The following is a 26340-nucleotide window of genomic DNA, read 5'->3' on the forward strand; positions in this document are numbered from 1 at the left end:
ACTCACTCTTCTACTACCAACGACGTAAACCTTGACGAAACGTCAATTCGGAACACGACCACATCAAAATTTTAGTTAGCTTAATTTCACTGATCTACAAACAGCAACCATGGCTGGTCGGCTCGCTGGCAAGAATGCCGTTATAACTGGTGCTGCAGGGTATGTACACGCCTGATGTCAGGACTGCGTATCCAAAAACTCTATTTTGGATCATGTATGTCATTTACCAAAAAGTGGCATAAGACAATAGCTGATCAAGCAAGCTATCCCATAATAGTGGCATTGGACTTGAGACGTCCATCTTGTTCGCCAAGGAGGGTGCCCATGTGCTGATGGCCGATATATCGCTCGATGCCCTGGCTAAGGCACTTGACAAGGTCAAGTCGCTAGTGCCGGGCGCTCAGGTTGAGACAGTGGTAAGTCACATGTCTAGATATAGCATTTTCTCGATTATTCAGCTAGATCATACCCGCGCGGCTATGAGTGTTTGCAGAATTCGGACTGACAAGCCTATCCTTTTTCAGAAATGCGACGTTTCCAAAGAAGCCGAGGTGAAAGCCATGATCGAGCACGTTGATGCATGGGGTGGTCTGGATATCATCTTCAACAACGCCGGCATCATGCACGCCGACGACGCCGACGCGGTCGATACGCCCGAGAACATCTGGAACCTCACGCAGGACATCAATGTCAAGGGCGTGTGGTACGGTAGCAAACATGCTGTTCTTGCTCTCCGCCGCCACAAGAAGACCAAGGGCTCCATCATCAACACGGCCTCGGTCGTGGCGCTTGTCGGCTCTGCGACCCCGCAGCTCGCATACACGGCTTCCAAGGGCGCTGTCCTGGCCATGACGCGCGAGCTGGCCATCGTGCACGCCCGTGAGGGCTTCCGCTTCAACAACCTGTGCCCGGCGCCGCTCAACACGCCGCTGCTGCAGGATTGGCTCGGCGACGACCAGGCCAAGCGTCACAGGCGTGAGGTGCACTTCCCGACAGGCAGGTTCGGCGAGGCCATCGAGCAGGCCCAAGCCGTGCTGTTCCTGGCCAGCGACGAAAGCAGCTTCGTCAATGGCCACGACTTTGTCGTGGACGGTGGCATGACCAAGGCGTACGTCACCCCTGAGGGTCCAGCTTTGGCTGCACCGCAGAACAATGCCAGCAAGTCGTCACTTGCATGAAGTGGCAACGGACGGATTGATGGAGGTCGAAGGGTAAACACACATGCAGGACAAGATTGGGTGTTGTGCAGCACTCGAGACTAAGCAACATGGATATAATAAATCTTTGGGTCACATATTAGTCTGCGCTAGACCCCTGAAATTGCCATCCAAGTTTGAACTCCTTTTCCAATGGCGCCAGGCGCCGTTCCAAACTTTAATCTCGGCCCGATTTGATTATTCTCTCTGCCCACAACAGGTGGCGGCTTCACCGCTTACTTTATCCGCTCCTGAAGATCACGGGCACATTGGCAAGTCTCTAGAACGGTCTAAATCATCTTCAGTGCCTATGTGTATTTGTTCTAGAGAACAAATCTGGCATTAGGCCACTACGTGTTCAACACCTCAGGACACCACGAAAAAAAATACCCCTCTATCGCGAGTCAGATTAGTAAAGCTGGGTGGGTCATTTAGGTCTGGGGAGAGCTCCCGCGCCAAATGCCCCAGAATTAAGCATCCACGCCAAGAGCAGCCTCCGATGTCGCAATACCGAATGTCATAGTGGATCAATTTTTTTTACATTCTGCAGGGATCCAATTGCGCTCTGAAAAGTCGAGTCACCGTCACCAGAATTACTCACTTTTTTTTTTTTTTTGCAAGCAATATCTCGGTGAGGTTCTGGCTTCCAGTTTTGCTTCATGTTTTTGAAAGACTCAATTGAGGCCAGGAGCACTTTCAAATACATTTGGGCTTTTCAGAAGCTCGAGTGCGCATACAAGTCCACACGTACACCCTGGCGGCCACAGAAATAACCCCGCCAATTGTCCCCGTCACGATAATTCGTCACCATGGCGCATCAGATCCCCGACCCAACGGTCGACCTTGACTGGTCTGGCTACGTCGGCGCTATTCACGAGATATTCGCCAAAAATGCCCAGAAGCATCCAGAGCGGGTTTGCGTGATCGAAACAGAATCCTCCGAAGCACCGGAAAGGATATTTACCTACAAGCAGATCTTCGAGGCGTCAAATGTCCTGGCGCATTACCTTCACGATGCAGGAGTCACTAATGGCGACGTAGTCATGATTTGGGCGCATAGGTCAGTTGACCTCGTCGTCAGCATTATGGGTGTCCTTGTAAGATATCCCCTTCCGCGTCGACTGAACCGATTCCCAGCGTTCTTTCAGCCAGCACTGTGTCTAGTAGAGAACAGAAATATTCACGCAACCAAACACACCTTTAGGCTGCCGGAGCTACATTTAGTGTCCTAGACCCACTGTATCCGCCGTCCCGTCAACAAATCTATCTTGAAGTATCCGGCCCGACCGCCCTTGTACAAATCGCGCGCGCCACCGACGAGGCCGGTCCCTTGGCGCCCCTCGTGCGTAGGTACATTGATGAGGAACTGAAGCTGAAGGCCGAGGTTCCATCACTACGCATAGGCGATGACGGTCATCTCTCGGGAGGAGAGATCAACGGTGCTGATGTCTTTGCCAGCGTGCGCGGCAAGGCGTCTTCGCCGCCTGCGGATGTCGAGGTCGGGCCCGACTCGAACCCCACACTTAGCTTCACGTCAGGCTCAGAAGGCCGGCCCAAGGGCGTGCTTGGTCGACACTACAGCTTAGCCAAATACTTCCGCTGGATGGCCGAGACATTTGGCATGGGCGAGGAGAGCCGGTTCACACTGCTCTCCGGCATCGCGCACGACCCCGTGCAGCGAGACATCTTCACGCCGCTGTACCTAGGCGCGCGCCTCCTGGTGCCGTCCAAGGAGAATATTGCCCATGAGCGCCTGGCTGAGTGGTTCAAGCGCTTTGAGCCGACAGTGACACACCTGACGCCTGCCATGGGTCAGATTCTAGTCGGCGGCGCCACCGCACAATTCCCTGCCCTGAAAACAGCCTACTTCGTCGGCGACGTGCTGACGACGCGCGACTGTCGCAGTCTGCGCGAGCTTGCCGCCAATGTCGACATTATCAACATGTACGGCACGACCGAGACCAGCAGAGCGGTCAGCTACTACAAGATTCCGAATCGTGCCTCAGACCCGGACTTTCTGGAGAGGCTGGGCAAGGACACGATCCCTGCCGGAACTGGCATGGAGAACGTTCAGCTGCTGGTCGTCAACCGGGAAGATAGGACAAAGCTTTGTGGCGTCGGCGAGGTGGGCGAGATCTACGTGCGTGCCGCTGGTCTGGCTGAGGGCTACAAGGGCGACCCTGCATTGAACGAACAGAAATTCCTGATGAACTGGTTCGTGGATAACAACAAGTGGATTGAGGCGGACAAAGTGCACCCGACTAAGGATGCAGCATGGAGAAAATACTACAAGGGCCCTCTGGACAGACTGTACCGCACAGGTGACCTCGGAAAGTATCTGGAGACGGGCGATGTCGAATGTACTGGCCGCGCGGACGATCAAGTCAAGATCAGGGGCTTCAGAATTGAGCTCAACGATATCGACAGCAACCTCAGTCAGAGTTCCCTCATTAGGGACTGCAAAACGCTCGTGCGAAGGGACAAGAACGAGGAGCCGAAGCTGGTCAGTTACGTTGTGCCTGAGCTCAAGCAATGGCCCCAGTGGCTCAAGCTGCATGGCTATGAGGATGCCGAGGATGACGAGGGCACGGACTTCGGAGCAACCAAAGTATACTTCAAGAGATATCGTCGTATGCAGGCTGAGCTTCGCGACCATCTCAAGTCGCGGCTGCCAACCTACGCCATTCCCAGCATCTTCATTGTACTGGAGAAGCTGCCATTGAACCCCAACGGCAAGGTCGACAAGCCCAACCTGCCTTTCCCTGATATTGCTGAGCAAACCGCGGAAGCCTCAAGCGCCGATATTGAGCGATGGGAGTCTTTGACTGAGACAGAACGTGCCGTTGCCACGAGGTGGGCTGCATTGATCCAGGGCCTGAACGAAAAGTCGATCGCGCCTGATAACCACTTCTTTGACCTCGGTGGACACAGTATCCTGGCACAGCAGATGCTGCTCGACGTGCGCAAGCAGATGGGTGCTAATGTATCCATCAACACCCTCTACGAGAACCCCACACTCGGGGCTTTCAGTCGGCAGGTTGACAAGCACCTTGGGGCAGCCAACGGTGATAGCACCAGCCAAACCGAGGATGAGGAAAACTCATATGCCAAGGCTCGGGACGACCTCGTTAAAAAACTTCCGGCATCGTACAAGACGGCAGATCCGTCGTCGATACGGGCGTCATCCAGGCCTACCATCTTCCTGACTGGCGCAACGGGCTTCTTGGGTGCCTTCTTGATCCGCGATATCCTGCAGAGGACAAGCCGACAGCTAAAGCTCATCGCACACGTGCGTGCCAAGGACCAAAAGGCGGCGACAGACCGTCTGACGCGATCGCTACAGGGCTATGGTATCTGGCGGGATGAGTGGGCTGGGCGGCTTTCTTGCGTAGTGGGCGATTTGGCCCAGCCGCAACTTGGTATTGACCAGCCCACGTGGGAGCGTCTGTCAAACGAGGTGGATGTAGTTATCCACAACGGCGCGACTGTCCACTGGGTGCGCCGCTGGCAAGACATGCTGGCTGCCAACGTCACATCGACGATCGAGGCGATGCGGCTGTGCAACGAGGGCAAGCCAAAGTTGTTCACTTTTGTCAGCTCAACTAGCGTCTTGGACACCGAACACTATGTGAAGCTGTCTGAGAGGCAACTGAGCACCGGCCAAGGCGCCGTCCCCGAGTCAGACGACCTCGAAGGGAGTGCCACTGGTTTGGGCACAGGTTACGGCCAAACAAAGTGGATCTCGGAGCAGCTGGTTAGGGAGGCGGGCCGACGCGGACTTCGAGGCTCTGTCGTCAGGCCAGGCTACATTCTGGGAGATTCCGAGTCGGGATGTTCCAACACAGACGACTTCCTCATCCGCTTCCTCAAGGGCTGCATCCAGCTCGGCACAAGGCCCCGCATTCTCAACACGGTCAACGCTGTGCCCGTCAACCACGTTGCGCGTGTTGTCGTGGCGGCTGCGCTCAACCCTGTGCCAGCCCAGGGCAGTGAAGGTGTTCACGTGGTCCATGTCACGGGCCACCCGCGCCTGCGGATGAATGAGTATCTCTCGTTGCTAGAGTTCTATGGCTACAAGGTGCTCGAGGTGCCGTACGATTCGTGGAAGGAGGAGCTGGAGCAGTACGTGTCTGCGGGCGCGGGTGTCGAGAGGGACCAGGAGCAGCACGCGCTCCTACCTCTCTTCCACCTTTGCATCTCGGACCTACCCGCCAATACCAAGGCACCCGAACTAGAGGACCAGAACGCCGTCGCGGTGCTCAAGGCGGACGCCGAGGCCTGGACAGGAGTCGACGAGAGCGCGGGTTACGGCATCGGCAGGGAGGACGTCGGGAGGTACCTCCGCTACCTGGCCATGATCAAGTTTGTGCCCTGGCCCACGTCCAGGGGCAGGCCTCTACCTGAGGTCAGCATCAGCCCGGAGCAGGTGGCTGCCATGGGTGCAGGCGTCGGCGGGCGTGGAGGTGCGGGTGCGGGACAGTGAGCGAAAAAGAAAAATGGTGGATGGATATCCATCTAGGTGAATGACTGTTTCCTTTATATTAATTGGTAGCTCTGTCTCTTTAAAAGGTGTTTGGTGTGCAATATAAAGTTGATTTTCCGGGTCACAGAGATTGGTCATGCCAAGTTTGCGATGATGTTCAACACCTCAGGACCGTTCAGTAAGTCACCTTCCAAGTCCCTCGACCTTTTTACACTTTCTTTCGATTTTGGTTCAGACAGTTTTCTTTTTGACATCGCATATAATTCAGACACTCTCAGACGGGAGCCGTGGGAAGCTAACTAGGAGTTCTAGAAATAACATCAATGTCCTAATACTTAGGAAAGCTGAAGCGCTTCGCCAAAAGAGAAAGATAGATATCCTAAACTAGCTCAAATTGCCTCGACTGGCCAAGAAGCGTCTGGAGAGGAATAACAATGCCTCAGATTTTGTTCATGGAGCACAATGCTGCCTGGTTCGAATCTGATCTTTTTTATTCAAACCTTTCCCTCAGGCCAGACGCTAGCATCAAAGCAGAGCATAGCCTACAAAAGAGGACTTGGCGTCAAATGAGTCCATAGAAGTGAGTCAGAGGGCTTCTCTGCTCTAAAAGTGAGCTGTCACTTGCATGGTCTGCGCGACACTCAGGGAGACTCTCTTGGCTTGCCCACATCTGTTTCGACTAAGAATCAGAGCAGTGGATGACAGCAGGTTTCTGACTGAGATTGGTGCGGAAGACTAGCAGAGAGCAAAGCAGCACGAGGCAACAAGTGTCCATAATCCTATCCCGAAAAGAGGAAGACGGAGGCAGCTTTGCATTATCTAAATGGCGATATACGAATAGCCCTGCCCTTATCATAAACCTGATACTGCCGTGGCGGCTCGGTGCGCTTGGGGCCAGTATTGACAGGTTTTTTTTTTTTTTTTCCCGCCGGCTTTTGCCGGGGCCCCCCCGTGTTGGGTAAATCCCGTCTGTTCAGCCCATCACCCAACGATCATCAAAAGGAACTTTTTTCCCCCTACCGTTGATGCCCAACCGCCGCCTCCACGGCTTGTACGGGGTTGTTAATAGGCCTTTCCTAGAATGGCTTTCTCGCCTCCTACGTCTCCTCCCATAAACAATGACGGAATTAATGGAGTTTACTACCCGTGCTTTTCCCGATGCAACTCATCTCATGGGAGGACCCGGATTTTCAGGCAAATTAAACACATCCAATCGCTTTCTCTGATGTTTATACGGGCCTCGTGGGATTGCCTCAGAGAGCCACGGTTCACTGCCGTTGCCTGTGGGTTCGCCAAACAGATAAAGCAAGGAAGCACAAGCAGTGGCAAAAAAAAAAAAAAAAGAAAAAAAAAGGTTCGCCACGATGGTGCTGAAATACCAAGAGTACTTACTACCTTGACTGTCTTGGTGTTAACGGCAAAATGGCTTGGACGAGGGAGAGGCACATCACCCTTGTAAACATCTACACACCCTCCCACAACCTTGATTAGTATTCAGAAAATATGTAGTGGGAAATAACGCTCCGGTTGCTCCTCGAATGCCTTGGATTTCCCCTTTTGGTCTGGGCCCGAGATGGACAAGTCCGATCGGCAAACCAGGGGGTTGAAAAGCGAGGGAGGGGGACTGAGGGACTGGGCCAGGGGAGCGCTGAGGGAAGTGTGGATGCTGCCAAGGCTCCTACCAGAATGCAGAAAGGATAAAATGGGTGGTTGCATCCCGCTGTGGTCCCCTTTCAGCTGCGGTTTGACCGCCCTTGAAATTTGAGCGAGGTTGTGGACGTTTGCCGGATGGTGCGTGCGAGAGAATACCTACAAGCCTGCGTCTTGCTTAAGATACATTCGACTACTTCTAGACTAGCGAGCATAGTGCAAACATCGCCAGGGAGACGGGAGTGTCTCCCCGGGCTTGACAAAGTGATATGTCATGCATCTGACATGGGACAGCTTTAAGGGGGTCCGAGGCAAAAACCGTACGTGTTGCTATGTAACACGTTATATTCTTGCTCAACCGAGAAAGGAAAACAGTGTACCCGGGAGTGCGCTGAAGGCCCGCTGCCAATGAGGCTGTTTTAATGTGGGAAGCAAAAGTAAAAGGCTCGAATGCATGGCTGCCAGGTTCCTAAACAATATGCAGCCTGCCTACAATTTACGTAAACCTGCTCAGCGGGAATTTGAGGGCTTTTGTCTACTTTGCTCATAGAAATATAATGGTCATAATTAAACAATCATGATCTATGAGGGTAAATCTTTGGGGCAATTTCCGTGGTACCTATTTACCTAGCTTGCCTTAAGCCTCAAGGTATCTAGTTTATAGATGGGTGAGGTAGGAATCTCATTGGATCGTCGGGGTTTGTTTTTTTCCCAATTCGGCCACACCTCGTTGGTGGGGTTAATCGAAATCGAAATCGCCCATCTTCGACAGATGAGGTCGGCACTTAACAATTGTCGATTCGCAAACCGAGAACCGGGGATGAGGAGATCGCCAAGACTTTGTACGACCAGCATAACCAAAGGGAGGAGGTATATATGATCGATGCGCGATCGAACGGGCGGTGAGAAGCTGTGATTCTTTCACTACCAAGTCTAGTTGGCAGGCACTGAATGTGCGATTCGAAACAAACACGCAATAATTGTATAACCAAGAAAGGACAAACAAAAATTGCTAAACATTTGGGGGGAAAAAAAGGGGGAAAAAAGGGAAAAAAAGAAAAGGGTGCATAGGTGAGCTAGCTCAAATCATTTCTCCTAAATCAAACAAAGAGAGGAGAGTGCATTTTCCTGTCTGGGCATTCTCAATGGCAGAGACGCCGATTGACGGCAGGGCGGCAAGAACGGAAAGACAAGCCTATCTCTCCAGGGATCCAGGAGAAAAGGTCCCTAACTTGTCCATTATCCCTGCACCAGGCATCGCGGCTCCAGGGATCAGGGTAATAAAGATCGAACCTATGGAACCCTTCCCACTACAACATCGACCCTCTTATGTAAAGGTGTCAGGCAGCCCCACCACATGCATGCTCTGTACTGTACAGTACCAAGCCAAGTACTTGTTCAAGGTTGCGTTGCATTGCACGCCGTTTGGATCAAACAAGCAAAGTACCTAGAGTTAGGTTATGTACCCCAAGATAGGGAGCTGCCCTACAGTTGCGTGGAGCCCTAAACGGTTTTGACTCCCAGTCCCCCCAACTGCCCGGCTTGCCTTCAACGATGCCCTTTCCAAGCCTCCGCTACAGGCTACGGGCTACACGAACGACACACCCACGAAGGCCCTGACAATGGTTCGAGAAGAAAAATCTCCGGCGCTAGAGTTGCATGAGCATTGGGCGAGATTCGCCCATGCTTTTAACGCTTTCTCCATACTGAATCAAAATGTAACCTACTATGTTCCTCGCTACCAACGATACACTAAACATAGTACAGATACAATACCTGGTACATGGTTGAAGCATACCCTTCCTTACCTTTACCAAAAATCTCATCTACTGTACATGTTGTCACGCATTACCGTACCAAACATCCCGCCCTGCCGCTGAACCTACCACCTATAACCACCACCATTACCCATGGCTTCGTACCCAAACTTTTTTTTTTTCCTTTCTTTTGACGTGCACACCGGCGGACCTGGTTCATCACGCGTTGCAACGTCGATGTGATGTGACGTCCAAAAGGGACCCTCAACCGTTCAGACCAGGAAAGGAAGGTCAGCGGACCACCCTCACCCCTCGCGGGTCGAGATGGGCCTAGTTTATGATAAGCCCGGGGTAGGTGGACTTGGGATTCTAGCCCGATCTGTGTTAGCGAGCACACTAAGGCGACGAGCTCGTCTTCTTTTTTATTTTATTATTTATTTACTATTATTTTTTATTGCCCACTTTGTACGGCAGTAGTAGTTAAGTGGGCATAATACTTTGTAGTTATAGCAAAATCTGTCTGGGGGTGGTGTGGATTTGGTGCTGGAATGCTACCGATACTTTTTTTATTTTTGATAGTTTTTGATCGTTTTTAATCCTGTGAACCCTTCTGGCATCGACTCATCCCCTTTTTCTCCTCTCCCTCCCTCTCCTTGCCTCCCCTTTCCTCTAGGTCTAGTATCCGCTTTGGGCTTCTAGGCTCTTGATGGGTGCTACGTCGTATTCGTTCTGGCTGACCTATCCATATTTTATTATTTTTGCTAGACGTTTTTAATTCTTCTTAGTCACTTGCGAAACCAGCCTCTTCTAGACCATTTACCCGTCTCGGAAAAAAAAAAAAAAAAAAAACTCTTGGAAGCGTCGAAGAATTTACTCCGAACAAGATCGTGCCTGCGTTCCTCAGAAGCGAGCCCCAACCAACCCCCATCCATCCCTGCCTTTCGAATGTCATCCACCACAGAAGAGAGGCAGGTCTGGCAGCCGCTGCACCCTCAAGTCCGGCCACGACTGGATCCACAATATGTGGAGGTGCACGACAAGCTGCTCCAGTATGCCCCGCCGACCCATACTCAGCCCTGGAGTGCAGCTATGCGCCAGCCCTCGCAGGCGTCGGTGAAAACGGGGCTCGATGTCGTCCCAGTCCTGACCGAAGAGGTTCAGCTGGATCATTTTACCATACTCGTCCTCACGCCCGTCATCAACCCCGAGGACGAACCCAGACCCGAATCCGGATGGCCAGTCTTTGTTTGGTTCCACGGCGGCGGCTTCGTCCTCGGGGACCACTCGAGCGAGCTGGACCTACTGACGCGTATATGCGCAAGTAAGTTTCACTTTCAAGAGAGCGGGAAGCCTAGCGTTCGGCAAATTCTTGTGTAATATCTTATATTCACTTTTTTTTTTATCACTTCCACAACCTTGTAGCCGCCCGTTGCGTCGTCTGCTCGGTCGGCTATCGACTGGCCCCTGAACACCCCTACCCCGCAGCCATCGAGGACGGCACCGCCGGTGTGAGGTGGATCCTATCCGACGCTCAGGATGGCGGCGCCACTAGATTCAGCATAGATCGAGCCCGCTGGGCCATCGGCGGCGTCTCCGCCGGTGCGCTTTTGTCGACCGTGACGCTTATAAGCCTCGGAGAGGCCGGCGACCTAGACTCTGGCGAGATGGCGAGGCCGCTCCGCCAGGTCCTCATCGTGCCCGTCGTCGACAACACTGCGACCCCAGGCTCCGGCTTCTGGGCCATTAACCCACACGCCATAAGCCCCTCGGCCGAGCGGATGCTCTGGTACCGACGCCTGTGGCTGGGCGACGCCGACCCGCGTGTCTGGAGCGCCAGTGTAAACCACGCTTCCGATAAGCAGCTGACCTATATGCCCCCGACGTTTGCCGCCATTGGTGGTGAGGACCTGCTGGCTCCGGAGGGGCTGGCGTTTGTTGAGCAGCTGCGCGGTGCCGGCGTCGATGTTGATACGATGGTGCTGCCCGGCTGTCCACATGCCATATTGGCGTTTGCAGGTGAGTTTGCAGCTGTTGGCTCGGCCCTCGGTAGTGCTGGCTGTATCTACAGATCATAAAGGAATGGATCCGCTGACTTGACGCTTTAGGGTTTGTCTTCCGCTCGACTTGCGCCGCGCAATGTGATTTCACTGCTAACACATGACGTAAAATCAGGTGCGTCGACAAGGCAAAGGACCTGTTCGACACGTGCGTGGATCGTATCTCAAAATCTTTTGGCAACTGAGCCAGCAAAAAAAGATTCAAGAAGATCGCGGGTGGGTTTGAAGGGGCTTCTAAGCCTAGTTTGCCTCTGTGGGCCGGGTTCACTTACTACAGTTTCTTGTTTCGGCGTCCAGAGTTATCTTCGGCCCCGAGAAAAAAGTGTTTCTCTGCTCGGAATTTTTTTTATTTTCTTCTCGTGTTCTCGGTTCTTTCTTCTTTTCCATGTTCTTTACTTATTAGAGCAAACTTTTTCCAGTATACCCCCCAAGCAAAGGAGGGGAGCTTGCCTGGTGTCTTTTCACGACAAGCCGTTTGTTGATTGTATAGGTATGAACTCAATCAAACTTTTGTATTACAGAGAGAGAAGGGTCTGTTGAATACACAAAAGACATGATCACGTTAAAATCAAATAGCTGTTATGGGCTTGACTTTTGCGGACCTGTCCGCTCTCGGTAGCGGTCGTTTGCTGGGGACCTATCGTGGTTTTCTATGATATCTCCGGTTTTTCTTTTTTCTTTTTTTTTTTTTTTTTTTTTTTTTTTTTTTTTTTTTTTTTCTTTTTTTTTTTTTTGTTTTACTCCACCGAGGAGCAGGACAGGAGATGCCAGGCACATCATTATGGCCTTGCCTATTGCGTTGAATTCTTCTTCTTATCTGACTATGAGTTTTGGTTATAGTAGATAGCCGCTCGTGCGCTTGTTAGTTCTCCTATTTTTGTTGCTCTTTTTACCCCTTTTCCATAGGTTCCAGCACTTCTCCTTGGATTTCGTGAGGGCAAGGCAAGAAAATTGTTCACTAGGACAGCTTGAGAGTCGGCCGATCATCTGGCGGCCAGGATCTGCCACTCACTCCGTGCTACGTGCCACGTTGAAGCGGGCCTTGACGGTCTCCCACCTATAACGAAACCCCAGATTCTCGAATCCTCCGGGCGCAAGGTCTGAAAGCTCCACGGTGGCTCCTGACTGTTCCTCCGCTGCGGGTACGGTCACCGCAGCTATTCGCAAAAGCCAACAACAACACGAGCGCGGGCGGTCATCGGCGGTGGGAACTAGGGGGCCAGACCGACAAGCAACTTTGAGGCGGTCCTCGATTTTGGCTAGTACTGCTGGGTCCGACGGACCACTCACGCTGTGCTCATCCCCACCCTCTCTCTTGGGAGGAGCTTGGCAACTTCTCCGAGAGGCCGTCGCCCCCTGATCTGGACAATCTACGACACGGCGCTGCCGCGTAGCATCCCGAGCTGCTACGTGCGAGATCCAGATATCGGACGAGTTTCCTGGTTGGAGTCACACTTTGCTTTTGGGAAAAATAAGGGCGGAGGATCGATAGATCGCGGTCGTCGAGATTCATGATCCATGCCTGGGCGTGCCAAGTTGGGGCCACAGGAGCATCTTTCTTGAAGATAAGCCTTCGGAGGCTTGCGCTTGGGTCAAGGCCACGGATAGCACGTAAAGAAGGCAGTGATATGACTGCTTCGATGGTCTGGGTACTGGAGGTTCATATAGGCTGGGCTACAAGCACCAACTTGCGATCGTATCTGCTTCAGGCAGTGTCGGCAACTTAACTTATTCAAAGACTGTGATATCCGAAGTTCAGTTGAATATGCTGAACCTTGTCCTGCTAGGCTGTAAGTAGGCGGGCACCAAGAACTTGTACCTCTGCTGTGACACTCCATTGGCAACGACATCATACGTCTCGAAAGAGAGTCGGTAGGAAAGGATGAACCAAAATCAAAGTCCCGGTAAGGAAGGTAAGTCGACGTCAAAGAGGCTAGTTTATCCATTCACGTGACTTTACCTCAAAGTCTTTCATAATCCGTACACTTAGTGGGGCACATATGAGAGCTTGGGCCAATCGATGACCCACCCTTCCACGCAACGTTGGCCTGCCTGCGGAGGCTCAGCTTTGGTGATGCACTCGACGCCCGCCGACACCAAAGTCGGTAGCTCTCTCAGCAACCAAACAGCAACTCGACCTCGATTGGCATCAGACCACAACCACCCTGACTCATACAAAACGATCCTCGGAATCTGTCATTCATCTCGGTCGACTAAAGTCACATCTGCCATTACCACCAATCGAGAAGTGTTCTGACCTGGCCAGCCGCCTACCTCAACAATGGCGGACGCCGCATTCAAGCCGGAGAAGGACTTCTCCAAGGAGGCCGACAAGCTCATCCCCGAGGCGGAGAAGCTTGCCAAGTCAGACATCCAAGGCGCAATCGAGAAGCTGAGCGTGTTGGAAAAGCAGGCCCGCCAGGTTAGTCCCGAAAGGCCATCAATGTCCCCGCACCCATCGTATATCCATGCGACTTTGCTAATCCATCCCCTGCATTCGTACCGTACAGGCATCAGATCTCGCAACTACATCACGAGTTCTCGTCGCCATCGTCACGATATGCAAAGATGAGGGTGACTGGAGCTTACTCAACGATCAAGTCTTGGTTCTGTCCAAGAAGCACAGCCAGCTGAAGCAGGCCATCACCAAGATGGTCCAGACGGTTGTGTCATTCCTAGACTCCACGCCAAACCTCGAGACGAAGCTGTCCGTCATCGAGACGCTGCGGACCGTCACTGAGGGCAAGATCTTTGTCGAGGTGGAGCGCGCGCGCGTCACCAAGATCCTTTCCGACATCAACAAGGAGCAGGGCGACCTCAAGGCTGCCACCGACATTCTGTGCGAGTTGCAGGTTGAAACCTTTGGATCGATGGAGCGTCGGGAGAAAACACAGTTCCTCCTTGACCAGGTCGCATTGTGCATCGAGAGCGGAGACTGGACGCAGGCCGGCATCCTGAGCCGCAAGATCAGCACCAAATACCTGGCGCGCAAGCCCAAGAAGACACCCGAGCAGCTGGAGAAAGAGAAGCAGGAACGGGAGAAGAAGGCAAAGAAGGGCGATGTCGTGCCCGAGGTTGAGGAGGATGATACCACCGACCTGAAGTTGCGATACTACGAGCAGCAGGTCATACTGTCCCAGCACGAGGACAAGTACCTCGACGTCTGCAAGCACTACAGGCAAGTCCTGGACACGGAGGCTGTCGAGGAGGACCCGGCCAAGCTTCGAGCTGTAAGTTCACTATAGGACCCGCAACGACCAGACCATACATTGAGCGATTTTACTGACGATTACACTCAAGGTTCTTCAACGAGTCATCTACTTTATCATACTCGCTCCCCACGACAACGAGCAGCATGACCTCCTTCACCGTATTCACCGAGACGCACGCAACAGCCAGATACCGCTGGATGCGGAACTACTCAAGCTCTTTACTGTGCACGAGCTTATGCGCTGGCCAGAGGTCGCCAAGACGTTCGGCCCCCATCTCTGCTCAACAGACGTCTTTTCCAACCAGCCCCCTCCATCCGCATCTTCCAACGCGACTCCTTCAGCAGCCACCGACAAGGTGGTTAAGCCTTACAAGCGGTGGGAGGACCTTCGTAAACGCGTGATCGAGCATAATGTGCGCGTTATCGCCCGTTATTATACGCGCATCAGAATGGACCGCCTGACGGAGCTGTTGGATTTGGCCGAGGAGGAGACGGAAAAGTACATCAGCGACCTCGTCACCTCCAAGACGGTATACGCAAAAATCGACAGGCCGGCGCGTATCGTCAACTTCGCCAAGCCACGTGATGCGGATGACGTCTTGAATGAGTGGAGCAGCAATATGAAATCGCTACTTGGTCTGTTGGAGCGCATCGATCACCTGATCACCAAGGAGGAGATGATGGCGAACATTCAACCCGGCGCCAAGGGCAAGGGCAAGGGAGAGAAGGCGCCGAGCACACGAGTAAAATAAACAAGGATGATGTTGATTTTGTATCTTTGGTGACCAAGGAGAAGATAATCCAAGTCAAGAGGTTTACGGAAGTTGGTCAACCTTAGAATCACGAATAGATGGCTGTTTTGCTCACTCTAGGTTCCATGCTTCAAGATTAGATGGGAATCATGACAGAAAACCCCTTCGGATGTACTTGTATAATTCTAGAGCTTTGAAAGCATAGAAATGACTTGGTCTGGTCATTGTAGAGTATCCCCTGTTTTGATGCTTGATTGAAATGATCTTTTTGAATCTATGTATGGTGTATGTTGCGCCAACCACTGTATAGAAACAAGAATGGACATGAACGCAGAGCACAAGTGTTGGGTTTCTCTATAGATGAAAACATTTGGATGTTGCCGTTACGCAGCAGCAGCAGCAGCAGCAGCATCAACATCATCCACGCACTTTTGCTTGATGAACCCAATCAATGGCATCGCGAATTCCTTGCTCGTGGGAACGTGATGACCGCCCGGATGTTCAATGACGACCGGGTTCTCGCACCTGTCCACCAGGCCCCTAGACCTCTTCTCGTCGACGACGGTGTCCAGGCTGCCGATGAAGTGCATGGTCGGGGTGCGGATGGGCGGCTCGTACATCCAGCCCAGGCCGGGCGGCCTGGCCTGGAAGCCGCTGTAGATGACTGCGAACTTGAGCGGGCGGCCGGCGTTGGCGTCGCGCATCTCCTGGACCCACTGCCTCGCCGAGTCGCTGCCGGGGACGTCGCGCCTCGGCTCGTCCAGCACCGCCGCCATCATGCCGGCCATGGCCGCGCCCTGGCTGAAGCCGATGACGCCGTCGACGCCGCCCGCGTCCCGCACCGCCTCGGTCAGCCGGCTCATGCCCTCGCGCAGCAGCCGGTAGGCGCCCGTGGCGTCGTCCGTGCGGAACCACGCCCACGAGTCGGCCGCGCGGGGGTCGTCTTCCGACGCTTCCTCCTCGCAGCCCGGTATGTCGGCCGACCGGAGCTGGTTGGGCGCCGTCGGGTAGACGAGCGTCGGCTGCACGTTGAAGGGGGCTAGAGACTTGACCATGAGCTTCTCCATGGCGCGCGTCTTGGCGTGGAAGAGCGGGCCCGACTGCGTGTAGCCTTTTTAGGAGGATGGGTTTGTCAGAAAGAAGGGAGCATTAAAAAAAAAAAAAAAAAAAAAAAAAAGAGAGAGAGAGCAAGGTTGTTTACATGGACGGTGGTGGAATTATACTGCTTTTCTTTATCAGAGGGAATTTATTTACCATGTAGCATTAGGATCTTGATCTCCTTTTTTGCCGGTTTCTTGGCTGTTTGTGGCCTTGACTTGGAGGCAGCTTCGACGCCAGAGGCCGATTCAGCATGATGCTCATTTGCAGACATGGCTGTTGACATGTGCCGTAGAATGTCAAAATGTGAGACTGGTGATCTGAATCTTGAGCAGGCGTTTGGTTTGACGAAAAACCAAGTTCTTATCATGTTTTCCGATTCAGTCCCCAGTACTAGTCTAGGTCAATGACAGCAACCAGCGAAGCATTTCCCAAGTCGCCGGGGGCATTTGTCAGCGCCATAACGCCGATTCGGAAACAGTATTATCCCCCCGACCGGAACAGCGTCCCTATTTCGTGAGGGCGTCAACAGGGCGGGAGTCGCATGGTAAGTACAAGCGCGTTATTCAAGCGAAAGTTCCTTCATTTTCGAATAACTTCATTTCCACGCACGTGTTTTAAACGTTTGTTTCCAGGTTCCCGCTAAAATTTCGGCAATGAGAGGCCAAACATTCCCCTTTTGAACATCAGAAAATTACCAGTCACGCCGTAATGTTGATGGCGCTCCGCTCACCATGATGACGACTCCTTTTCACCTGTTTAAATAAAATAGCCTGATCGACCCCGCTTACGTTGCCATCTCAAAAGGCGTCGGCGACAGCATCACTTTGACAATTACCTAATTTGCCCAGGTATCTCAACATGGCAAATTCGACGTCAAGGCTCAGCCAGTTGAGCTTCAACCAAAGGTCGTTTATCATACCTACCTGATGCAGTAAACAAGGCTCGCAAAATCGATACCTTGCACTAGACAATGTATACTTGTGCTATATATGTAGGTAGTTCTACGCATCCTATCTGATGCCAACCAATGTACTCCAGCATGATTGACCTTTTGTTGTTGTTCTCACTGATACGTGTCGTCGAAACATCATCATGACCATGTCTACAATCTCGACTCAGTTGTCCTCTGGAGAGGAGTTCACCAGTTGTGAAAAAACTGGCCACTTCAAAGTAGATGAATGTATGCGATCCATTCTAAACAGTACTCTTCACCAAACAGAGAGAACCAGGTCAAGAAAGTGCCCCGTTGCCAGGACTACTCGCCAAATTGGGTTTAATATCAGCACATCTTCGGCACAACAACAGTCACTGAAGAGACTGAATTGCAATTTGACATCCGTGCTAGCAGACTTTCGGTTATCCCATTGATACCTGAAGTTGAGTAAGGGTTTCCTGTCGTGGACCCCTTCTGGAACTGAGGCTAGACAAAAGCATCGGAGACGATCACTATCGTGATTTCGCGTCTTGGGTCCTGGACTGAGTTGGTACCCGTCACTGAAACAGATCATTGTCACGGTTGCTTGGGGGGACGCGTCAAAGTCATCCTGCTTTCTCGTTTCCGACCCCTCTATGGTACAGTGGCATCCGTCTCTAATGCTGTTCGAATAGACATTGACTGGCCGTGATAAACCCGGACGACCCGCTCTATTATCGTGCTCGTAGCATATGTATCTATTGGCGGGACTTGTTGCGGGGGTCGTTCTTCCACTCGTCGGCTGCAAATGGGGGTTAGATGTGCTAAACGATTAGGGCTTGAAATGTTGAGACAACAACGTACTAGACTCCATGGCGGTCTGGGCCTTGTAAACTCCATAGTAGATGACGGCACCTGTGATGACGGATTCCAAGTCAGAACGATGGCCAAATGCACGTAGGTGTCGCCCGGATTAGATATCGAGTCTTCGTAGCTGATGGCGCGACGCCTGCCATCCATTCGTCTGTATCATTGAAACGTACCAGCAACGAAGAAGGGGGCCATTGGCTCCACTAGTGACATGGCAAATAACGTCAGTAAAATTTCTCCTGTTTCGTTCCGTCCGTTCAAAGTATCGGCATTGGAATTGCGCGCGATAAACACTTTGTCGGACTCAACTTACTGACGGGGGCCGGGAACTTCTTGAGCGGCGTAACGCCGAACATCTTGGCGAAAGGAATGCGGAACATTTTGACGACGATTGAGCAGCTCAGAGGGATATACTGGGCTAGGAGTCGAGGTGGTGATGGTTGATCGATTTTCAAGCTTTGGACGTCGCCGTTAACCGATTGGCTTGTCCGAGCCTTTTTCGCAGCGCGGGTCCCGAATTGAGAAATTGTTGCCTGAGGCAAGCAACTTCTGATCCTGGCGCTAAGAGCTTCTGACGGAATAGCAACAACAATAATGCGAAAGCTGTCCTTCCCCAAAACCTTCGGACCCACTCTCCCAGCCGAAGCTAATGGAAAGTGGAGCCGAAACTCTAGTGACGTACTTTCCCCCGCAAATGAAGCTCGTTCCATTCCCAGGGTCACTGAGCTGAGCTCCTATCTGGGGTGTCTCAAGTCCCGGGGTTCTTGGCCACTCCTCATGCCATCCAACCGAAGCTCTCGTCTTGTTTGTTTGTCGTGTCAAGCTTTACTTCCTCCTCCCCAAAAATCACCATCATCGCGCCATCCATCTCAGAACTGCGAGCCAAGTGCGGGGTGCATAGGACGTCCAGACTTTAGCTACGGTTCAATTCATCCAATTGATTCCAAACACCACCCTCCTTTTCCTGGCAATTCGTCCGCTTTCCCCTCTCCCAGACGCCAGTGTCTCCCCTACCTACCTCATCTCTACCCACGCTATTGCTGCATTATCGACCTGTTCAGTTCAAACTGCGGCACCCCTCAGGAATAACCACGCTTTCTGCCCGCATAGGACCGAATCACACGACTGATTGCATCGCTGCTGTCCCTGCCACTGCTCCTAATTGCTGCCGCTGCCACCTGTCTCTGCTTCACCCCGACCGTTCTGTGCCCGAGTTAATCGATTTACGCTACCCTCCATCAACGCTTTCGCCAATAACAGTCTTTCAACCAAGTGTCTTGACGTCTGGTGATACACCTGTTGAGAATTGGGATTTGTTGCAACCGGGAAACTCCTACTTGCAAGGATTCCTTTTCGGCCTATATTGTGGGCCAGGTGTGCATCCGATAACCTTCAACTCGAACTGAGGACAGTTGTCACCTTGCCTTACCATACTTCATCACGACTTGCCATCATGCTCTCTCGCCGTGTCCTCCGGGACGCAGCTACCCCGCTCCGGAGCGCCTCGCGGTGCTTTGCAACCACGGCCGTAGCTAGGCAACAGAGAGCACCCTCCCTCGCCGATATTGAACCCAACCGGCAGACAACCTTTGCAGAGAAGCAAAAGGCATTTCGGCAGCAGTTAGCAGAGGCGCAGAAGCAGCGCGATGCCAGTTTGTCTACTTCCTCCCCTACTTCTTCCACTTCCCCCTCCGGTTCCCATAACAGCTCCAAAGGCGATAGCATCCCAGTGAGCGGACAGGGCTTGGGCTCACTCAGCACCGCCAACTCTAAAGGAACGGCCGTCGATGCAGCCAAGGCAGCGGATCCGGAAGAACCTCCGCGCAAGCTCGGCCCGCTGACCAGCCTAATCTACGGCACAAAGGAGGGTCGCGAGATGGATGCACAGATCGAGGCCAGCTTCAGCCAGGTGCTTGCACGCGGCAAGTATGTGCACTCCATCGTGTTCCATGAGGTCAAGCACAAGAAGACGGACGAGTATATCGATCTCGTTGGCAAGTGGTATCCTCGCATGGCCTCGATGCCTGAGAACAAGGTTCATCTTGTTGGAAGCTGGAGGACCGAGGTTGGCGACTGCAATACTTTTGGTAGGTTGTAATAATTATTGAGGCTAGTCTTGGGATGCTGTTGCTAATTGTCAATCTGCAGTTCACATTTGGGAGTATCAGGGCTACAATGGATACCATGAGTCGCTCAACTCGATTTCGAGGCACCCAGAGTTCCCGGCGTTTAACGATAAGCTCAAGAGGCTCATCATATCCAAGAACACTTCACTCATGCAGGAATTCTCCTTCTGGCCCACGACGCCTCCGCGCCAACTGGGTGGGCTCTTCGAGCTGCGATCATACACGCTGCACCCAGGCAACCTATTGGAGTGGGAGACACACTGGCGTAGGGGACTGAAGGCGCGCCGTGAGGTCATGGAAGGTGTCGGAGCGTGGTTTGTCCAGATTGGAGACCTCAACACGGTTCACCACCTCTGGCAGTTTGCAGACCTCGAGCAGCGCAAAGTAACGCGTGAGAAGAGCTGGAGCATTGAGGGTTGGAGCGAGACGGTGCACAAGACAGTGCCGCTTATCCAGACCATGAAGTCTAGGATCCTGGTCCCCCTGCCGTGGTCTCCAGTTGCTTGAGACCTTGCACAGTTGCCCTGATTGCCTGTATTTTAACCATGGATCGTTTGGGTCTTTGGTTTCAGCATACTTGTACACTGCGATCGCGTTGCATGGTGCATTTCTTCTGTGTTCAGGAGTTTCTCTTTTGTCATTTGTAGGCTCATTATCGTTGTGTTTGTTTGAATCAGTTGTGCGGATATTAGTACATTTAGATTCGGCGCAATAACAAATTGATATCCTGCTCATTTTGTCATGGTAACCCAAGTATTGTCAAGCGATCCTCTTCGATGCCCGCTTTCAGTCTTTTTCAGTCTTCCAGATCCTCTCCCATGACAGCGGCAAGATTGCGTCTGGCCATAGTCAGAGTATGGGTCAACGCACCCAGCTTGGCAGACAAAGACATCAGGCTCGGGTCTGCGCTCTCGACACGGATTTTCTCCCTCACGTACACCTGCACCGCATCACCATCCTTTTCTCTGCCGCCCGCAGCCCCACCAGGGTTCCTGCTACTGCTCCGCCTGGTGCTGTCTCTGGTGCCCGACAACACGGGTGCCCCGCTCTGACTGCTGGCGGGCCTCTTGACGCTCAGCGTAGGCGAGGTCTTCGGTCCGTGCCGGCTGTGGTCCCCATCGCCCGCGGGCTTCCCATCCAGGCCGGCGCAGCAGTAGCCAAAGATGACGTCGCTCTCGTCGTGCTCGAGGCGGCGGGCGGTGCCGATGGCCAGGGCGAACTTCATGCCGAACGAGGGCGCCGCGTCGGCAGGCTCGAGCGCCCGCACCCACAGCACCAGCGCAGACTCTTGCAGCGAAAAGTATATGGATATGTTGTGCAGCGGGTTCCCGGCCGCGGCGTCCGGCTGCTGCTGCTGCTGCGCAGAGAGGAAGTTGTTGAGGTTGGAGGACGGTGGCGGCGGCGCAGGCGGCGCTAGGAAGTGGCCCGGCGCTGCCGACAGCGTCGTCCAGCCCGGGTCCGTGTCCGTCAGCGGCCGGCCTTTCAGGATCGCCGAGGACTCGTGCAGCGTCGTCGACAGCAGCCTCAGCTGGGCCGACACAAACGCCGCGGCGGCCGTCGCGTCTGCGGCGGGTGGCAGCGTCCTCGCGCTGCCTCCTTCCGGCAGGAACTCGAGGGTGCGGGTCAGGACGTCGAGGGCGTCGGTCAGGCGGGCGTGCAGCAGAGTCAAGGGTGCGAGGTGGATGGGGTGCGTCGGGTCGACCGAGAGGGTCTGCGGAGGAGCGGTGCGCAGGCGCAGCGACAGCGTGCCCTTGACGATGCGGGTGCCGACCCGCGTGACGTGGCCCTTGACCGCCTCATTGCGCGGCGTGCTCACGACGAGCGTGCTGCCCGGGTCGATGGGCGCCAGAAGAGCGTAGCAGTCCTCGAGGCCATGCCGAAATTCGCCCAGGGTGGCTTGGAGGTCGTCGAGGAGCCAGGTGAGCTCGCGGCGCTGGATGGGGGCGTTGGATGTGGGGTTAGTTGTGTGATGTCGGGGGTGGTTTACGGTCAAGGTTCACTGGTGTTGTGACATAGACAAGCTACAGAAATAGCAAGTGTTTGAGGAAGCTAACCACGAACCTGCGTGTCCTGAACTGCGAGCTTGATCTCGGCTGAAGCTATGGGTGGGTAGATATCGACAGACATTGTGGAGGTTGGTGAGATTTGGCGCACGTTAGGGTCGATTGAACAAACAATCGCTAAGGACAGGTGATATGGCACATTCTAACACTATCAAATCATTCTCGGCTAGGAAGGAAAGGGGCCGCCCATCTGCAAACACCAATTGCGCAGGTCGGATTTGGGTTGCGCGAACCGTTGTTCCAAATTGGCGCGGACTGGTGGTAGGTTTACATGTAGACGGGGACGTTGAAAAGCCAACATCTCGTGTGACGCAATAACGCGTGCACAATTGCTATTGCACATCAAGTGATTATCACGTGATATCACCCACTGTGGCTGCTGTTACAAGACGTAACAATGCTAAAGGCATGATTCTATGTATTTGGCAGGATTAGTGGTTGAGATAATGTTGGTTCCTTTATCATGAAAGCAATAAGTTGTTGTATCCTCGGGGATTATGGTATGGATATTGGCCGTGAAGCTGATACCTTGATTTGTTGTTACCCATCTATGGGCCTGTCGCTCAGGCTAACCTGCAGAACATGGAGCCTGATTTCAATGAGCTGCAGGTGCTTTGTGGTGGGTGGGGCCGTCCGACAACGGCAGTTCTGGCTCGGCTCCGGCTCCGGCTCGCCAATTGAGTTCCAACAATCAACCATCAACAATTTCGTCACATGCTCGCAGCTTGACTATGCCATATTTTCCAACCAAGAGACCAAGCATCATCCTCACCGCAACAAGATGCCCACTCAATAACAATACTTGATATTACGCAACTATCCCTGTGCTACACACACCCCACCCGCACAGACTTGATCAGCAACAAACAAAAAAAACACACACACACACACACACACACACACACACACAAATGGCCGATCCATTATCGCCACCAGCAACGACAGCGCAGGGCGCATCCGCCCCAGCCACCATGACGACGCTGCCCTCCCGCCCGGCCAGCTCCAGCACGACCAAGAAGCCCCGCCTCCCGCCTGGCACGCGCATGCTAGCGCGCACGCTCAACACCTCTGGCCCGCCGCACCATAGCCACGCAATGACCAACGCCGCCGGCGCGACGGTCACGCGCGCGGACCCGCACTTGGCCCCGAAGCGACGCATCGTCATCCGGCGGGGCACAAACCTCGTCGCGATCCTGAAGCGCGTGCAGAAGCTGCTCGACAAGAGCCCCGGCGGCGCCTTGTCGATGGGCCTGGGCGACTTGGTGGGTGGCGGCGGCGCCGGCAAGAAGGGGCGCAACAAGGCCGCCGCCGGCGCCAAGGTGTCGGCCGACGACGACGCGGTCCAGGTCGGGGACGATAGGTTCCCCGTGGTCGTGGTCGGGGCGGGTGCGCTCAACATCGAAAAGGCCCTCAAGGCGGCCGCCGTGTTTCAGCGGAGGGGCGACTGCATCGTGCGGATATACACCAGCACGGTGAGTGGGGTGGATACCTACGAGGTTGAAGAGGAAGGCGAGGAGGACGGCCACGATGCGGGAGCCGACGCTGACACAGAGATGTCAGGCACTGGCCCCTCCGGGAATGCGGCCGGTGCTGGGCGAACGCTGGGCAGCCGAGCGACGGTCGTGAAGCAGAGGAGTCGCAAGGCCAGCGCTCTAGAGGTGGCCATCCGGCTCAAGACGTGACGGGGGTTTGGTGTGCATTCCTACGATATGTTGTGGACGGACATGGGCCTTTGCGGTATGATTTTACTCTTTTCGGGCATTGAAGTCCTTCCTGAACAACGCATTCTCAAATTTCGGGGATATTGTGGGCAGGAGGAGTAGGCTTCGCTGGTTTTCTTGCTTGTAAGGAGTTTTGCATGGAGGGATGGGTCACTATGCATTCTGGGCGTTTGGGCGTTTGCTAGAGAAGCTGTTATCTTGCATCTCGAGCCTACTCTTGTTTAGGTTGTTGGGATTATCATTGCAGTGGGCTGGCTGTGCTGTCCAAAAATAAAACTACCGCGTCGATTTGTGCATTAACTTTATCAGCTCAGTTAGACATGTAATTCCTTGTGCTTGCCAGTGTGCCAGTGCATCACTTGCGGATTCTGTACTGTATAGTACCATTCAACAGCTCTCAGACAGTACAGTTAGCTTTTTTTTTTTTTTTCTTCCGTTCGTTTATACATTTTACCTGAGCCGAAGTTTGACTTCCTCCATCTCATCACAGTTGCCAACCAATCCCTTGCTTGACTGCAGAGTATCACTTGAAGATCAAAACAATCCCGCAAAACCCAAACCCGTGGAAGAGTCTGTCAAATGGATCTCAGTGTCCATCTATTAAAGCCCCTCTGCGATGTTTGTTTCAACACCGCTGTCACCTCGATGAATATTAATAGCTTGACTTGCAGACAAAAAGAAAAGAAAGACTCATGTCGGTCTGCCGTTCGCTCAGACGCGCGGTAGTTGGTTAGAAAAGCGGGGGAGAAACCTAAATCATGCGACAAACAGGGTCCTGTCTTGAATGAGCGAGTCAAATATATCCTGTCACAAAGCACTGAAACACAACGCTTCCCTTTGATGTGATGTGGATAGCAAGTAGTCACGTTCACGTTATAGCCAAGGTTTCCCTCCCTTTTGTGACAGGTTGACAAGACTGCGGGTCAACACATGGCTGGCTTGGAAAATGCAATCAACGAGAAACAAAGGAGCTAGAATAAGAAACAAAGAGAATAAAGGTACTGTGGCTGTTTATTCGTGGATGAATACGAAATTGAATCGCAATAATTTTTTTTTGGAGCTCTCTTTTCTTCTTTTCTTTCTACGGTGTGGACTCGGTGTAAGTGAGACAGACGTTCCCCGGTGGCTTTCTTGACTAACAGGGGTTGTATTGTATCGCTTGTTTTTCTTTTCTTTTCTTTTGCTCTCTGTAACACGGACAAAGCACCGTTCTGAAGTCGATAGTCCGTGTTGGGGCCCTTGGAATGTGATCATTGCTTTCCACTTAGCTTAGACCTTGTACACCCAACATCCATGTCAACAAATAATCGACCTACGGAACATTCAAGCGTGTTGCGTGAGCATGTTAATCCGAGTAAAGAAACGATCAGCTTCTAAATGCAGTCGCAGACCACAACAATCAGCATGACCTGAGCCCTTGAAACATCCATGAGTGGGTAACACCGCGAAGGATCTCGGCCGGTATGTGGTGCGTGCTATACAAAGGCTCACCGCTTGCCGTCGCACGCACTTCGTATATATATAGTACCTCCAGCATGCAGCAACCCTGGCCGTACTAAGATAAGCGCTAGAAAACATCTCGAAAAAAAAAGTCTACCCGAGTGATATGTGCTGGCCGCTCGTCTCACCCGCTAGGTGTTACAGAATTAGTAGTCCGGCTTTTTTTTTTTGTTTGTCAAGTCATGTTAGTCGAGCGACCGCTCATCAAGAGACTAAAACTAAACTAGCCACTGGAGATCCCCATGATTAGCACTGCTAGTCTTTGTGCTGGCGTGGTTCTGCAGCCGGTGTTGTTTGCAATTGATGCTGCATAAAGATATTCCTCATATTCCTCAGAATATTGACTGGAGCGTGTTTCTTCTTGCTTGTGGCAAACGCGCCAATATCGACATAGACTATGACGTTGGTGCGTTGGAGCTGCAGGCACTATACACTAGACTATAAACTCACCTTGCTTTTTCCCTGCTTCTCGTTTCTCCCCGCTAGCGAACTGACTAAGGTAGAGAATAAAACGTGTGACGCCATTCAGCAAGGACATCTTCTGCGCTGTCAGCCAAACAGGGGTGTATGTGGGTGGGCGGTTACCGCAAGGATCAAGGGGGTTGCGTGGGCAACGTGGATGAAAAGAATACCACGCGCACTGAGTTAAAGTGCACGGAGGAGACCCAAGGAACGGACGGACCTTGCTCAGCGCAAAGCTTTGACAACTGGGGAATCCCATGCCTTTGCGAAACGGAGAGGTCGCAAGTGTTCACTGCATTTGCTGCAAAGTGAAAGAGATCGACGGTTGTCGTTAGTGCTATCAGGCGCAATTGCGCCCAGCGCATCTAGTCTGCGATTGGAAGGCGACAAAGGGAAAAAGAAGGGTCCATTAAATTACCCAAGAATGCGCCGCTTGAGAAGAATCAAAATGCACCCACTCCATCATTTCCCAGCGCGA

General features: G+C 52.9%; 9 protein-coding genes across 9 annotated transcripts; 6 read left to right on the forward strand and 3 right to left on the reverse strand.

Annotated features, from left to right (window-relative positions):
- Positions 1–109: 109 nt before the first annotated feature.
- PpBr36_09832 (uncharacterized protein) lies at positions 110–1178 on the forward strand (the record flags this gene model as incomplete). The annotated part of the gene is made up of 3 exons (XM_029896951.1): positions 110–159; positions 278–416; positions 525–1178. 3 exons carry the CDS (start codon positions 110–112, stop codon positions 1176–1178), a joined length of 843 nt encoding a protein of 280 aa, XP_029745165.1.
- An 827-nt stretch (positions 1179–2005) lies between these two features.
- On the forward strand, positions 2006–5679 carry PpBr36_09833 (uncharacterized protein; the record flags this gene model as incomplete). Its single annotated transcript, XM_029896952.1, has 2 exons — positions 2006–2293; positions 2401–5679. 2 exons carry the CDS (start codon positions 2006–2008, stop codon positions 5677–5679), a joined length of 3567 nt encoding a protein of 1188 aa, XP_029745166.1.
- Positions 5680–10031: 4352 nt separating this feature from the next.
- On the forward strand, positions 10032–11328 carry PpBr36_09834 (uncharacterized protein; the record flags this gene model as incomplete). The annotated part of the gene is made up of 3 exons (XM_029896953.1): positions 10032–10407; positions 10509–11106; positions 11259–11328. 3 exons carry the CDS (start codon positions 10032–10034, stop codon positions 11326–11328), a joined length of 1044 nt encoding a protein of 347 aa, XP_029745167.1.
- Positions 11329–13424: 2096 nt separating this feature from the next.
- Positions 13425–15106, forward strand: PpBr36_09835 (uncharacterized protein; the record flags this gene model as incomplete). Its single annotated transcript, XM_029896954.1, has 3 exons — positions 13425–13565; positions 13654–14373; positions 14444–15106. 3 exons carry the CDS (start codon positions 13425–13427, stop codon positions 15104–15106), a joined length of 1524 nt encoding a protein of 507 aa, XP_029745088.1.
- A 383-nt stretch (positions 15107–15489) lies between these two features.
- PpBr36_09836 (uncharacterized protein) lies at positions 15490–16574 on the reverse strand (the record flags this gene model as incomplete). The annotated part of the gene is made up of 2 exons (XM_029896955.1): positions 15490–16217; positions 16361–16574. 2 exons carry the CDS (start codon positions 16572–16574, stop codon positions 15490–15492), a joined length of 942 nt encoding a protein of 313 aa, XP_029745168.1.
- Positions 16575–17878: 1304 nt separating this feature from the next.
- PpBr36_09837 (uncharacterized protein) lies at positions 17879–18370 on the reverse strand (the record flags this gene model as incomplete). The annotated part of the gene is made up of 4 exons (XM_029896956.1): positions 17879–17922; positions 17985–18035; positions 18164–18193; positions 18304–18370. 4 exons carry the CDS (start codon positions 18368–18370, stop codon positions 17879–17881), a joined length of 192 nt encoding a protein of 63 aa, XP_029745169.1.
- Positions 18371–19443: 1073 nt separating this feature from the next.
- Positions 19444–20623, forward strand: PpBr36_09838 (uncharacterized protein; the record flags this gene model as incomplete). The annotated part of the gene is made up of 2 exons (XM_029896957.1): positions 19444–20077; positions 20139–20623. The coding sequence occupies 2 exons, from the start codon at positions 19444–19446 to the stop codon at positions 20621–20623; spliced, it is 1119 nt and encodes a 372-aa protein (XP_029745316.1).
- A 289-nt stretch (positions 20624–20912) lies between these two features.
- PpBr36_09839 (uncharacterized protein) lies at positions 20913–22243 on the reverse strand (the record flags this gene model as incomplete). Its single annotated transcript, XM_029896958.1, has 2 exons — positions 20913–22049; positions 22178–22243. The coding sequence occupies 2 exons, from the start codon at positions 22241–22243 to the stop codon at positions 20913–20915; spliced, it is 1203 nt and encodes a 400-aa protein (XP_029745014.1).
- An 847-nt stretch (positions 22244–23090) lies between these two features.
- PpBr36_09840 (uncharacterized protein) lies at positions 23091–23861 on the forward strand (the record flags this gene model as incomplete). Its single annotated transcript, XM_029896959.1, has 1 exon — positions 23091–23861. One exon carries the CDS (start codon positions 23091–23093, stop codon positions 23859–23861), a length of 771 nt encoding a protein of 256 aa, XP_029745336.1.
- Positions 23862–26340: the final 2479 nt, after the last annotated feature.

This window comes from Pyricularia pennisetigena, assembly GCF_004337985.1.
Source record: "Pyricularia pennisetigena strain Br36 chromosome 7 map unlocalized Pyricularia_pennisetigena_Br36_Scf_7, whole genome shotgun sequence".
Lineage (NCBI taxonomy): Eukaryota > Fungi > Ascomycota > Sordariomycetes > Magnaporthales > Pyriculariaceae > Pyricularia > Pyricularia pennisetigena.